Source organism: Furipterus horrens, unplaced genomic scaffold (genome assembly GCF_987537825.1).
Source record: "Furipterus horrens unplaced genomic scaffold, mFurHor1.1.pri manual_scaffold_12, whole genome shotgun sequence".
Classification (NCBI taxonomy): domain Eukaryota; kingdom Metazoa; phylum Chordata; class Mammalia; order Chiroptera; family Furipteridae; genus Furipterus; species Furipterus horrens.
Genome location: NW_028327182.1, coordinates 18,733,057 through 18,748,944, shown reverse-complemented (window position 1 = coordinate 18,748,944; position 15,888 = coordinate 18,733,057). Strand labels below are relative to the sequence as shown.

At 34.8% G+C, this 15,888-nt stretch overlaps 1 protein-coding gene across 2 annotated transcripts in view; it reads right to left on the bottom strand.

Annotated features, from left to right (window-relative positions):
* The window catches only part of MYCBP2 (MYC binding protein 2), a 258,565-nt gene that overhangs the window by 139,691 nt on the left and 102,986 nt on the right, over positions 1–15,888 (bottom strand). For both annotated transcript variants that reach the window (XM_090258643.1, XM_090258644.1), the window contains exons 21-27: positions 11,178–11,295; positions 7,897–8,101; positions 6,717–6,870; positions 3,887–4,059; positions 2,699–2,824; positions 2,487–2,614; positions 40–131 (exon numbers count right to left, since the gene is read on the bottom strand). In XM_090258643.1, coding sequence (XP_090114769.1) covers positions 40–131; positions 2,487–2,614; positions 2,699–2,824; positions 3,887–4,059; positions 6,717–6,870; positions 7,897–8,101; positions 11,178–11,295 — 996 coding nt within the window. The remainder of the gene's footprint in view (positions 1–39; positions 132–2,486; positions 2,615–2,698; positions 2,825–3,886; positions 4,060–6,716; positions 6,871–7,896; positions 8,102–11,177; positions 11,296–15,888) is intronic.

Here is a 15,888-nt window from a genome sequence, read left to right as displayed (position 1 = left end):
ACTTGTAAGGATTCCACTGGATAATGAAGAAATCATTACCTAGCAGCACAGTCATAAGCCAGCACATCTGTCTCTGCAAGAAGGTCTCCATCAGTTTCATGATCTCCCCCATCAGGCCCCAACTCAAACAGCTGGGGGAAGGAGGAAAACATGTTATATCCAATCTTTCAGTCATGTAAATATGCTGAATAATATGTTTATAATTTTGCATGTGTACAACACATGCTGGACACTAAAAAATGTAAACAAATCAGAGCACCTGCTTTTTAAAGGTTATTAAATAAAACATACAAACATATATTTAAATCAAGAAACACATGCAATGTCTTATGGTCTATATTAATCTGTTTTATATTTATATAAAACTTTATATATACATCTATTTACATTAAGGAATGAAACTAGAATATCATTTGTCCCCATGTACAAAAATTAACTCAAAATGAATCAAAGACATAAATATAAGACTTGAAACAGTAGATTACATAGAAAAAAACACAGATACTAAACTTATGGACCTTGTTGATCTTAAGAGAGGGTTTTATTAATTTGACCCCAATGGCAATGGAAGTAAAGGCAAATATAAATTTTTATCTATAAAAAATGTATATCTATATCAAACTAAAAAGCTGCCCAGCATGAGAAATTGACAACAGAACAAAAAGGCAACAACCTAATGGGAAATGATGTTTGCAAACAACGGCTCTAACGAGGGGTTAATATCCTAAATATATTAAGAACTCATAAAACTCAACACCAAATAAACAATCCAATTTAAAAAATGGGCAGAGGACCTATAGATACACTTCTCCCAAGAAGACATACAAATATCTAGAGATGTATAAAAAGATGCTCAACTTCACTAGCTATTAGGAAAATGCAAATCAAAACTACAGTGAGATACTGAGATACCACCTCACACTTGTTAGAATGGCTATTATCAATGAGACAATTAGTAAGTGTTGGAGAGGTTGTGGAGAAAATGAACCCCCATTCACTGCTGGTGGGAATGTAAACTGGTTCAGCCACTATGGAAAGCAGTATGGTAGTTCCTCAAAAAATTAAGGATAGAGTTACCATATGAACCAGCAACCCCCTTCCCAGTATCTTCCTGAAAAAATATGAAAACACATGTTCATAAAGTTATATGTACTTCTATGTTCACTGCAGCATTATTCATGGTGGTCAAGACATGGAAACAACCAAAGTGTCCTTTGACAGAGGACTAGATAAAGATGTGATACATAATAAATACAATGGAATACTATTCAGCCGTAAGAAAAGATGAAATACTGCCATTTGTGACAACATGGATCTTGAGAATATCACGCTAAGTGAAATAAGTCAAACAAAAAAAGTGAAGAACCATATAATTTTACTCATATGTGGGATATAAAACTGAAAGCAAAAAATAAACAAGAAAAGCACACAAAAACTCATAGACACAGATAACAAACAGTACGGTGGTTACCAGAGGGAAGTGAGGGTGGGGGGGCTCAGAAAGGGGTCAAATATATGGTGACAGAAGAAAATCTGACTTTGGGTACTGAGCACACAGTGCAATATACAGATGATGTATCATAGAATTGTACACTTGAAATTTATATAATCATATTAACCAATGACTTCCCAATAAAATTAATTTTAAAAAAAGAACTAAGATTATATCTCTGAAGCAAACAGCATTTAACTGAGAATCTTTTGTGAAGCCTGTTATTAAAATTGAGGCAAACTATATTTTTCTCTTTTACCCTTTCCTGAGATAAGTCAGAATGGTCAGCTTATGACTCTTGATTATTTTTAGTTTATCCACCAGGGGGAGTCAATCTGTTATACTCTCTCCATATCTCTCACTTCATCCCTGGTCCCCGCTCCTGAAGTGACCATATCTGTTGACATGGTATTTGGTATTAAAAATGCTAAAATCTTTCCAAAGTATATCAAAATGTCCCTGCATCGAAACCATTGTGCCTCCTATCATTTTTAGGCTACAAGGAAGTAAGCACAGTCCTGGCTGAGTATCTTAGTTGCTTAGAGAACTGTCCTAATACCCCAAGATTGTGGGTTCAATCTCCAGTTGGGGAACATGCAAGAAGCAACCAATGTATGAATGCATAAATAAGTGGAACAGCAAATCGATGTCTCTCTGTCTCTTTCTCTCTCCCTTCCCCTCGTTATCTAAAATCAATAAAATAATATAGATTTTAAAAGAAAGTAAGTACATAAGGTACTGCACTTCCTAGACCACTAGTTCTGCACAAAGATCTGAGGTTGACTGTTAGTCTTTTTCAGCCTAAAATTATTGAAAAATCCTCTTCTTACTTAACTTTTTAACTTTTTAATGAATTAATAACTTAGTATTATTGTACTAGATTTTAGCAGTTTCAACACATCCTTTTTAAAAGAAATTAATATAAAAATTAATAAACTAAGTCAGAACTGACATCTTCAAACAAAAAGGGCAACACTGTCAACGAAAGGCATACCTTAATTTTAGCAGTGTATTCTCCTCTCCCGCCGAACAGACCGAGACCACCAAGTAAAATATCAGTGTCAGCACTGAAGCGTATAGCTTCTACTGAATGAGCAGAGTAACCCCAGCCTCCGCCATGACCTAAAAAGAAGATAATTTATGTTTCAAAATATCCATCTATATTTCAGTTAGAAGACAATATTTCCTGAGTGTAAATATACATACTTTCAAACCTGTTCACTACACTGTAATCTTCTTTGGAATAAACCTTCATTACTGCTTGAGTCTCCTCCTCTGTACTTGTGACACCCATTTTTAAATCCTGCATAGCTGCCAAGGTATCAAGACAACCTAAAAACGAAAACAAGCAAGAATTGAATGCTTTGAAATTACAATTTCCCATAATATTGATGATACAGGATGCTACAGGGGATACATTAAAATAAAAAACTCTGAGTGTGCTCAACAAATACATACTAAGCCTTAAGTAATGTTTCATGGACAAATACAACCAATAAACACTCTCTTCTGTCTACGTAATTACCATATTTAAACATATACTGTATGACAATGTTTTAAAAAAACTGTACCTCTGAAAGATAAAACTGCTTAATATTTGAGTCCTTATAAGCTTCTTCTTTTCATGAAACTGAACTATTTTAGTTTAACTTTTAAAGTACTATTTGAGGAAGACACACCCTGAGATAACCTCAAGTAATGCTCGTTCCAGATGTTCACAATGATTAATTACTAGGTAAAATTTGTGAAAAAGAAGTAATTAATTATGCCAAGAATATAATTTCACAATTGGAAATTCTACATAACCATAATTAAATCTTTTTAAGCACAATTAAAAAAAAAACAATAAAGTAGTTATGTATAATAGTATAAATTTCCAGCAATGAAATATATGTGTATATGTGTGTGTGTGTGTGTGTGTGTGTGTGTGTAACGAATGAGAGAAAAAGAAAATACATATTTCAAATTAATTAAATAGAAGGAAAGTTGGTGTGCTGTGGAAAACTGTGTTGTGTAAAGAGAAGAAGTTTCTATAAAATTCATATAATATTTTATAGACTATTTTAAAATAATGTATATAAATTAAATACTATAATTATACATTTGAATAACCAATGTACTTATTCTGCTTAAACAAAAATTAGTTTTAAAAATCTACCTATTAGAATTTTACATATATTTGGGTATATATGAATCTTCCATGGCATTGATATAAATCTGATGTATTATTTTCTGTAGTATAAATCTCTTAATAAGATTTAACTTTTCTTGGACCTAGCATATCACTTAACAAACATGAGAAAATAGCATACAAATTTAAATTCTCTTTAAAAATACTCAGCACACATTAAAGAAAAGTAGCTACAATTATCTGATCATCAAATAGCCATCTACCTAGAATGTGCAAAGCTGCATGAGATCGGGTGGTGAGAGCCCTTGATCCTGTTGGCAATGCAAGTTCAGGGCTTAGAATACTGCATCTGGATTGCATGTCTGTTGCAGAAGGAAGTCTGGCATCAGCAACCACCGCGTTGTAACACCACAGTTCTCTAGTGTTGGGTCGAAACCTTTCAAGTGAGAATAATTACAGCACCTCAACACAGTTTCATTTAAAAAATTTCTAAAGTATAACTGACGACACGAAGAGAACAATACAGGCAGCTTAAACAGGATAAAATAGAGCTCATTATTTTCAAAATCTGAGCTAAACATATAGATAACTTGTTACATAAATAAAATAGTTAAAAAATAGTAATAGAGATCATTATACTTCATGAATACAGAGCAACAGTACACTTAACAATCTGATGCATACTTAAGATATGAAGCATGTACACAATAAAAGTTCCATTTGAAGAGTTGTAAGACAAAGGACATATCAAAAGAAAATATGTGAAACATATATATGAGGCAAAACAATATCCACAATGTATAAGAGGTCCTGCAAGCCCTTAAAAGACAATCAATTCAATACTAAAAGTGGGCAAAAGACACGTAATCCTGGTCTCAGAAAGCAAGCACAAATAGAATTATGCAGGTGTTCAATCTTACTAATGAACAATAAAGCAGTAATAAAAACTATAAAAAACCCCAAATGCCCTATCATAGCTGTAAAATGCAAGTACCCTACTGAAAAACACAAAGCAGCCAGAAGTTAGGATAATAAAATGAAACTCTGATCCTGACCAAAGAAAAATACCCTTGAGCTATTTTACTAAAATAGGAGAAAACTGTCCTTCATCTTTTGAACTCTGTTTTGGAACAAGGCGGTAAATGATCAAGGACCTGGCAAGATATTTAAGATCATTTGTCCCACTGCTGCCACCATATGTGAAAAAGGCAAGGTTCAACTGTGTACCACACTTCTGAGTTCTGTAAGACCCCAGAGAAATCGCTCTAGTTATACTGTTAGAATCTTAGTTCTACTGCTCTCTCCAGTTTAGAGAATGCATTTATAATTTAGTGAATGTATAAAGAAACAAATTGCATACTGTCAATTTTTGCTGTTTTGCTAATGCAAATCTACTTCATTTAAAAATAAAACAAGGATTATAGAAAATAAAACATCAATAAACACAGATCCTAGCCAGAGCTTACTCTTCTGTTAACTAAATTTCGTATATATTGACTTCTAATCAGTAAATAATTAAGGACAATTCTATCTTTACACCATTTGTCTCTCTGTTCTCTCCATTATATCTCCCTGTGATTGCTCCAATTTTGGTACTTACTATCTCATGTCTTTGTAAGAATTACTACTACAAGATGACTCGTCTCCAGTCTCTCATAATCTAATTTAGATTGTGTAACGCTGCCAGGGAGATCTAAAAGCACTACTCAACTCAATTCTGGCTTCTAGGATTTCCAACAAAATGACCTTCATTCTGAATGGAGGCATTCAAAATCAATAGAAAACTCTTAAGACTGTGCAGGCCGAGGGAAATGAAAACAGGCATGGGCACAAGAAAAAGACGATGAATGGTCTTGCCCCTCCTCATTCATACCACTCAGCTTTCCAACTTGTCTGAATCCCTGCCTACTGAGACAGGCCGAAAAAACAGTGCAAGAGGGGAAGACACTCTAAATGCTTTGATGAGGCACTCTGGTAATGGGGGGTGCACTTCCCATTACTGATCAAAGCTAGAAATGCTGAGGATAACACTCCAGGATATACTTCTTATTACCATTCAAAGCTAGAAATGCTGCAGATAACTCTTTACTTATTTTGTATATAAAGCACCATAACAAATTCTAAACAAATACAATATAATTTGAGTTTCTTGGGCACCTGTATCCCCCTGTACATTTTTATAATGTCTGGAGTTTAATTACCCTGAATATTTCTCTACCAATATGGAAATTTTGTTATGTACATTCCTGAAGGGCAAGCTCATATCTTATTCTCTACTGTCTTTGGCATAATTTCTTTTACATAGTTGGTAATAATTAGATATTTATGGCATCAAGAAATAGAATGAATTCTATACAATTTAGATAGGATGTTGACAGACTAAAAATAATTAAAAATAGAACTCTTGAAAGTAAAACTTAATTATTATAGCAGCAAACACTTCTATAAGTGTTTGTCCCTTTGCTCTAAGCTCTCCAATCCTCATGACAATCTGTAAGGTAGGCACTATTATTTTATAAATGAGAAAAGTGAGGAAAAGAGAGTAAAAGTAACTTCTTCAAAGGTGCACAAAGCAAACTGGGGCTGGGCTAAATGTAGGCAGTCTGGCCCAGAACACTTGCTCTTAATCACTACACTATATTGTAAGGGTCCCTATGAATCACTATAATAGAAGTGTAAAGACAAATACCATATGATCTCACTTATAAGAGGAATCTAATGAACAAAATATACTAATGAGCAAAATAGAACCTGAGGCATGGAAACATGGACAGACCTATAGTGGCCAAAGGGGAGGGGTGAGGGGGATAATGGTGGAAAGAAGGTGAAGGGTCAAAGAACATGTATGAATGACCCACGGACATGGACAACAGGGTGGGGATTGACTGTAGGAGAAGGGGGTGAGCTGAGCAGAGGAGGGCAAAGGGGGAAAATTTGGGACAACTGTACTATAACAATAATTTTTTTTAAGTTAAACAGGAGAGTTCTCATGTGCGTAAAATCTGTTCATACATAAATTGTATCATAGTACTACAAGAACATAATTTGATAAAAATTTATTTACTACTCTATTTTGTAAACAGAGACACTTACCTCCAAATGACATCATACACAGGATCAAGACACACACCAAATCCTTGCAGATCCTCTTGTTCAGAGTCATTAAAAGTTTTACAACTCCCATCCACTTTATTTATCAGAAGACATTTAAATGGAGGAGGTTCTGATATAGAAGCAGGTATCAAGCCTTGAGAAAAATTCATATATTTTAAAGATGCATTATCTTTTTTTATTGACCAAACTTATAATGCATTATTATGATGTTCATTTTACAGATGCAGAAACTGAAACTTAAAGGTTGAATAACTAAAAACCTTTATGTAACCGTTAGGACTAAAACATCAGGCTTTCTAAATCTAGAACACGTGCTATTAACTTCTACACTATACCACTCTATCATCGTCGTCGTCGGCAGCCGTCCGTCTCGAGAGACGATGGTGTAGCTTCTTAAGAGTCCATCTGCACCGCCGAGAATGGCTGTGCAGTCCGACTCGGGAGTGACATGGTATCTGTCTCCTCCCGTGCGATGACGCTGAAGCTACAGAGCCTGGGCAGGGTAATATGGAAGGTCTGCTGTTGCCCATGCAGCAGACCCCCCCTCTCTTCGCAGCTGAAGGGTCCAAGGGAAAGACGGAGTCGATACAGCTTGGGTTCAGGTGCGCCGCAGGAGTTGCCGGTGTTGACTACAACATCAAACCGCCTTAGGGACTCCGGCTCCGGATTTTCTGTCGGGGTTTACTCCCTTAGCCTTTCCCCTGAAGAGGTATGCCGCAAGGCAGCGGAGGTTTTTTGGAGTCAGAGTTTTCCTTCTCTGATGTGCCCTGACTGGAAGATCGAACCAGCGACACTTAGCTCGCAGGCCGACGCTCAATCCACTGAGCTAAATATAATTAATAATATCACAGATACAGTATGGATTGGTAAGTCTGATTTATGTAACCTTCCAAACAATTAATTATATGATTTATTAACAAAAACCAATTAGGTTTTACCTTATTACAATTTAGCTTATTTCTACCACTCTCCAGCTTATTGCTCAATTATTATTCTTCCAGCATATAGACAGATATAAAGAAAAGACACAAGCGTCTGTTAAATTTCTTTCAACAGAAAGAAAACAGAAGACCATATCTCATAACAGGGAAAAATTAACCATTTACTATTAATCAGGACAAGAATTTTTGGTGGGGATGTCTGTTTTTTTGAGTATTACCTATTATGTGTTTACTGGCAAAAATTTCTGAGGTAGCAAGCACATGAGAATTAATTAGTGCCTCATCAATTCGCAAGAAAGTCTGGTCCCCACTTGCACCTATCCAGGTAGCTTTCCTCCCATATTTTGATCCGATGTTAGGCATGGGAGCCGGTTTTGCATTCCAATATGGCACATCCAGAATTGGTCGGCCCAGCTGTCCTTTCTAAAAGATTAAATAAACCATATTAACAATATACTGAAGAAACAAACTATAATTTCTTTTAAATATAAAAGACAGTAGACAAAAACAGCTAAAGACATTATTCATCAATTGTTATTTTTTAAATAAATTAAATTGTTTCAAAATGTGTATCAAACATTTATAAAGGAGTAATTATTTTTATTTCTAGGAATTCTCTTGCTAATAAGTGACAAAATGCATTTAAAAAAATAATAAAAGTTGAAATATTTTTCCATGTCAGAAATCTCCCTGAAATACTGTCTTCATCTACATTTAAATGAAATGTATATTATAAATACACAATATGTTTAAAAATTAGTATTGTAATAGAATTTTAAAAAAAGATAAATCAATAAATAAATAAAAATAAATTTAGGGGAAAATGCTACAATAAACTTAAATAAAGTAAATAAAAAGAACAAAATCATTTTGACATTTTGAATTGACAGTATCATAGAAAGTCTATTGAATTCACATAATCTGAAAACAATTGGTTAGAAGGCCAAAATAATAAACACTGCAACATTGAATACAATATAAAAAGTACATTTTTTTCACATGATCAAGTGATTTCATTCATGTTTCAAAAGAAATAGCAGAATCACTTATGTCTGCCTATGTAAGAGCTCATGTCTGGTTACATAAGAGCTTAACTTAAAAAGTAACAGGAAGTTTCTCACAACTAAGCTAGTAGCTATAAAAGAATGTAAATGATTGATGAATATTTATGCACCCCTGGCACAAGAGCTTTCTCTCCCCCAAAACGTTCCCCTTGCAAAAACTCTCCGGAGGGCAAAGAATGCTGCATCATGGCACCCAGGGCTTTCTACAAGCAATGGGAATGAGAAGCTATGGGAAAGAGAAGAGAAGAGAGAGAGAGAGAGAGAGAGAGAGAGAGAGAGAGAGAGAGAGAGAGAGAGAGAGAGAGAGAGAAATGAGAGAGCACGGTTCTCCCAGAGCACTGCCAATAGCCTGGTTAAGTTCTTACCCAACTACCAGGCTTCCAGTGAGCTCTATTACTCCTTCAATACCACAGCAAGAAAATACAGCCATAACCTGACTCTGTGAGAGCCTGAGCTTCAATCCTTTGAAAGAACCAGGGGAAGCAAACACCTGACTGGAGAAAAGTCCAAAAATTTCAATGTTTATTCTCAGCTTCTTTAAATGACTATCCTTATTTTTTGACCCCCCTGCCCCAAAAGGCATAAAAATGTAAACAGTGAGCAAAGAAATAAATTATATTTTTCATTTAGCAGAGGAAAAAAACAAATTGCAACAGTTTTCTGTACCCTGTGGCCACTGCAAGGCAGAGGGGTGGAGAGCACAGAAGGGCAGTCTTAAGAAGAGCACAGGAGCACCGAGGGCTTAGAAAAGGCACTGGCAAAGCACTCCCCCAAAGAACATCCGATCCTACATGTCAAAACACTAAATAAAGGCAAGGACTAAAGGCTTCAGAGTATCCAAGGCCATTTCTCCATCCACCTGAGTGATGCAAATTAAAATGTATGACAACACATTTTGTTAACAAGACTGTGAAGAAACAGGCATGTTCTTACATTGATTGCTGGTGAGAAATCAAAATAAAGGGGGACTGATAATATCTTACAAAACTACACGGGTATTAACTTTGGACTCAGCAACCTTACTTTTAGAAATTTACCTCAAGATACACCTCTAACAATATTCGTTGCTATTACTACAAAACAAAAATTGATTGAATAAACTACAGTATATATTGACAGTAGAATATTACATAGATGTAAAAAAGAATTAAAAATCTTGAGACTTTTGGTCAAGAAGGTGGAATAGGTAAACTCTGTGCTAGTCTTCCGCATGACCACATCAAAATTACAACTAAATTATAGAAAAACTATCACTGAAAACCACTTGAAGACTAGCTGAACAGAATTCCTATAACTAAGAGTAAAAAGAATAAAACATGTCTGGACTGGTAAGAGGGCAGGTTCCATACCTACAGTGTGGCGATTAAGAACTAGGAGGAATATCACTGCTTTGGAGGTCCCCAATGACAGTGACGGGTCTTAGACCCATATTGGACTTCCCAGCCCACGGAACCAGTGCCAGCAAGGAGTCCCCATAACAGTGGCTGTCAAAGCAGTAGGGAGTGTGCCCAAGAAAGACAAAAGACTGGGAGACTGAGATGCTCCTCTTAGGAGACTGGCCCATGAAGTCATCACTCAAAAACTTACTCTTAGCACCAGCATAGAGGCAGCAGCTCAAAACTGCCAGGGACACACCTAGAGGAACTAAACAACCTTTCTATAAGCTTAAAATAATTTCCAAATAAGATATTTTTAACATTCACATTCCAAATGTTTACTAATCAAGAGTTGCAAATTACATTTCAAGGATTTAGGTTATAGAGTTCTGAATATGTATCCATGTCAGAGATGATATAGGTTTATCAGAAATCTTATGAAGCTTTCCCTTGATCTCTACTATATTCACACTATAATAAACTCTAGAGCATTTTCACTCCTTTCAAGTTTTGGCAAAAAGAGAAAAAAGGATGAAACAGGCAAATAGGGGAAGGGAAGGTGGGAGGGAGGCAGGAGTGAGGGAGAGGGGGAGAAAGAGGGAGACAAGAGAGAGAGAGGGAGAGAGGGAGAGAGTGCATGAAAGAGAAGAAAAAGCAACCTATAATTTTAAGCAAATCTAATAAAACTAGGTCTAAAAAGTTCTAAAATAAAATTCTCTACATTCAGAAAAAGAAATCTTTACAAATTAGATGAGAAACAACTTTTCAAATGACAGAATAAGCTCTAATGAATGCTTAAGGGATTCTGACCTGGAATAAACATGTCTCATTCTAATATAGCTATTAAATTTAATAAATTCTAATGTTAAACTAGAGAAGCAAATTATTTCAAAGTAATGTCATATAGATTTTCTGTGTAGTGAAGGTGGAGACAATAAATATGCATATGCAATAATTATAGTACAAGAATTTCAGCAAAACCATAAAAAATAGTTAAAGTAGACATATTGTAAGGCAATGGTACAATGCAATATTATTAATGCTTTAAAAATTCCTTACAGAAAAACTTCCAAATGTGAAGACCTGTCCATCCATTAAAAGTACTGCCGTATGGTTGCTGCCTGCAGTAACTTGTGTGCTAGGGCCTGGCAATGCTTGAACAAGAGTGGGACATCCCCTAGGTTAAAAAAATATATATTAAGTCAATATCTTACAAGACCCAACTGAAATAAAAAACAAAACAAAACAATGCAATAAGGAGAAGAGATAATAGGCACTAATAAGAATATTCAGTAAGAACTTATATTATTGTCTGTCTCCATTCTAGGTGCTCAGTATACAAAGATGAAAGACAATCACTGACTTTAAGGAGATTATTAAAAAATTTCCTAAATTCAGTAACCTAATTATAGGCACAATTTTTAATTTTTCTGAAAGACTTGGTGCTACTTATGTTGTAGAAAAAAAATATTTTTTGTCTTTTACAGTGAATGGCATGTTAGAGATTTCTGTATTTGTTGGATGAAATAATCATACAATAATTTAACAATCTCAATCCAGGAACTATAAGAAACAATTGATTTTATGTCCTCTTTTCTACTTTTTTTTCACTTGGTTATAATTTAAGACTTTAACACAGCAGTTACTGAATCAGAATACAGTATCATGGCAATGCAGCAGTGGCTAAAAGCCTAAGCTTAGAGCTAGACTGCCAGGGTATAAATCCTGGCTCCACCAAATAATACCAACATGACCATAACTTTGAACAAGTTTCTCATCCTTTTTGCACTTCATTTTTCATTAAAATAACATGGAAAATAATAAATAATAAACACTAACCCATAGGGTTCTTATGAACAATAAGGAAGTTCACATATGTTAAGTGCTCTGATCAGTATCTGGCACACAGCTAAATTGTTACCACTTAATAAATGGTAACAATTATAATAAATAACATCCTTGTATCCAATCACTTTATGTACCATTTATTAACCATTTTTAGTAATCATCTGCACTTACAATAATCATCACTATAGAAATAGTTCACAAATAATAGAAGAGCTCTGATTTTAAGACAATGTTATTATGATACTTTAAATTTTTAAAAATTACATAAAATCAATTTCTAATAATTTTTCAGGCTGCAATGAAAATTAATTGAAAGAGGCAAGACTAGCAGATGGAAACCTAGTTAAAATAATTTCACAATCTGAGTGAGTTAAGATGAACACACAAACTAGAAACAGTGGATTGAAGGAATGAATGAACTTGAGACAGCTACATCAAGAATAGAACTAACTAGTCTTGGCAAATAATTAATATGGGCTAAGGAAGATTATATATATATATGATGATATATATATATATATATATGATGAAAGAGACAATCACTGACTTTAAGGAGATTATTAAAAAATTTCGTTTTTTTTTGCTTACGCAACAAGGTACATGGTAGTAACATTCTTAAGCCATGAGAGTGAATGAAGATAATTAAAGAAAAAAGAAGAGATCCTGGTTTTCATTCTGAATCTCTGCTAACACTTCCGGTATTGAAGAGAAAGAAAAGCTCATAGAAATCTAAGACATACCAAAGAGGAAGAATAAACTCTGCGAAATGTGGAATGAAGAGAGCCATTGGAAGAGAAAGTTTCAAGAAAGGGGAAATAATCTACATGCCAAATGCTCTAGCGAGACATAAAAGTGATCACTCAATATTTTAGCAAGAAGAAAAGTCTCTTTGGTAGGGTAGGCACAACACTGTAGCAGATGAGAAGTTAACAGTGGGATCAAGGACTATGCCAAATCTCTTCAAGTATCTCAGCAGGAAAGAGAAAAAGAACCAACAGCTACAGGGAAAATGAAGCTGAAGGAAAGGCATGGGTCCTTTATGATAATAAGAGATTTGATGACGTTTAAAAGAATGAGTGAAAATAGAGGCTAAACATATAAGTGAGAGAGGAGACAAAACAGAACTTGATCCCTAAGGAAAAGGTAGACAGGCTTTGTAACACTGACAGGAACAAGCCTCTTTAAATGTTACATTAAAAAGGAGCAAAGAAGTAGTATGGGTGCATGTATGTTTGAAGAGTTGGTGGGCTGAAGAATTTCCCACCTAATAGTTTTTATTTTTGTTCTGTCATGTGCGAGAACTTGAAGATTACAGAAAAGGTATGATGATAAATGTAATAAATAAAATGCAGAGATCAGAAGTTTTTAAACCTGATTTAAAGGGCTTCTAGGGAGTCTTTAAATGAGGCCCAGATCTGTGATGCTCCTAAATTTGTAAGTCAATTTTTAGGTATATATTCTTGTATCTACTTATTTTTCATCAAATCCTCGAGAGGTCACCCTAACTGTTGTGGATCAATTGGCTGGGTGCCGTCCTACAAAGCAAAAGGTCACCAGTAGATTCCCAGTCAGGGCACATGCCTGAATTGAGGGTTTAGTCCCCATTTGGGGAGCATACAAGAGGCAACTGATTGATGTTTCTCTCCCTCTCTTTCACCCTCCCACCCCCCTTCCTTAGAAATAAATAAATAAATAAAAGCCGTTTAAAAATCCTTAAAGGGTCTTAAATCAAATAGTTCAAAACTACAGAACAGGAGGGAACTGGTTGAATCTGGAAACCATATAACAATCTGTACATGTGTGGTGATTTATTTTTTTCCCATAAGCCTAACTTAGACATGGAAAATACAGCCAGACTGAATCATGCTTTTGGTTTTGCCATGCCTGAGCATCAAGACCAAGAGGGTGAGAAAATTGAGGACACTGGTAAGAGTATAGGTGAAGAGAATAAATAACAATCTCTTACTTGGGTGGAAAATACAATGAAAATGGGTGAATGAGTAAAAAACTAGAGGGCTACCGGGAATTAAGTACTGATAATGCCAATGGCCAAGTAAAGTAAACTAAAGCTAAGTAACAGGAGAAGAAAATGTCCTCAGGTTATGGACTGGAGAATGTAGAGTTGGAAGTGTGCTAGATCCCAGATGGGTCCTGGGAATAGCCACCACGAATATGGAAAGAAAGTTTATTAGATATAAGAGTATACGGGGCCATTCACATGGATTTCGAAGTCACTCACAAGTGTGACAAGATGCAGGCTAAGAAAACACTATGAGGCAGATAAATTCCTTTAAAAAATATTTTATTTATTTATTTTTAGAGAGATGGGAAAGGAGGGATCAAGAGATTAGGAGAAACATCAATGTGCAAGAGAAGCATCGATCAGTTGCCTCTCACACTGGGGATCTAACCCACAACTCAGGCATGTGCCCTGCCTGGGAATTGAACTGGCAACCTTTCAGTCCTCAGGTTGGTGTGCTAAATCCACTGAGCCTCACTAGCCCAGGAGAGAGAATACATTTTTAATGAATGAAAGGCACTGACTCAAAGGTAGGTAATAAAAGGGGAACAGAGTAGAATGGCCATGCCCAAAAGAGCATTAGTGGAGTTTTTTTTTTAATTTTAAATATTTCATTTCATTTCATGATAGCTAAGAATAGCAATGAATGGTAAAATGGCTTTAAATTCTGAGGTATGGGCCAATAAACAATTACCTCTTCAAAAGGCTGTATGGTAAACTAATGCCCTCAAAGAAATTTGCAGTTCAATTTAAATAAAGAATTACAAGTTCCTATAACTGTTTACTTGTCTGCAGTTTACAAAGCACTTCCACACAGAATATATCATTGATTGCTAAAATAACTATGGGTAGATCTGAAAAGCTTAAAGGGATTTTCCCAAGAGTTGGTAGCAGGTCTTCTAATACATAGTCTTTGAATTTTTTCCATGATATTAATGAGTACACTTGTTAAATTATTTGGAAAATAGAGAAAGTACAGAAAAGAAAAATTATGTGTATAAGTCTGTGTGTAGGTGCATGCCAGGCACTTTACATAGACCATATTGAGTCTTCAACAATCTTAAATTTAAACTAAGGCTTACTAAATTACGGTCATAGAGTTGGTAAGACATGAAGCAAAGATTTGAACTTTGTCTGAATTATCCCAAACACTATGATGGTACAGAATATTAATTCAGAAGAAGAACGGTATAGCAAAAAAATAAATAAAATAAAGATGAAACTCAGAAACATTATAAGAACTAGCAAAATTATATTGGAAAAAGAGTAAAAGCATCTAAACCTATATAATCTTTTCCCCAACATCCAGGTTTAAGTTTACTGAAAATGGTCAAAGAATCTGAAATTCAGAAATTCAGGAGCACACTGGACAAAATAAAGAAACAAAAAAGAGGGTTGGTTGGTAGACTCATGTCACTAGAGAATACCTAAAAGCCTTCATATATTTGTTGACATTCACTTTTAAAAAGCAGCAATAATAAGAGCTAACATTTATTGAGCACTTACTACAGGTTAGCCTTGTGCTAAGTAAGTAACATGCATCATATCTCACTGAATTTTCACAACAACCTTCTAAGGAAAATATACTTACTCCCATTTAATGAAGAAATAAACTAAGACACAGGAAAGTTAAGTAACTTGGCTAAGGTCATACAGGTACCAAGTGATACAATCAGAACCCAAACTAGAAACTGAACGTAATCATTTTGGCAAGTTAATATGTTGAATAAAGAGAATATAAATAACATTTTTCTATCTTTACACCATGTATACCACAATATTTATCCTACATTAATTACACATTATCAATGTGTACAAAACAATAAATTCCACTTAAAAGCACTTGATTACTAGAAACTTAAAAAAAAAAAAAAAGACCTGCCACTTTACACTTATTTAAAC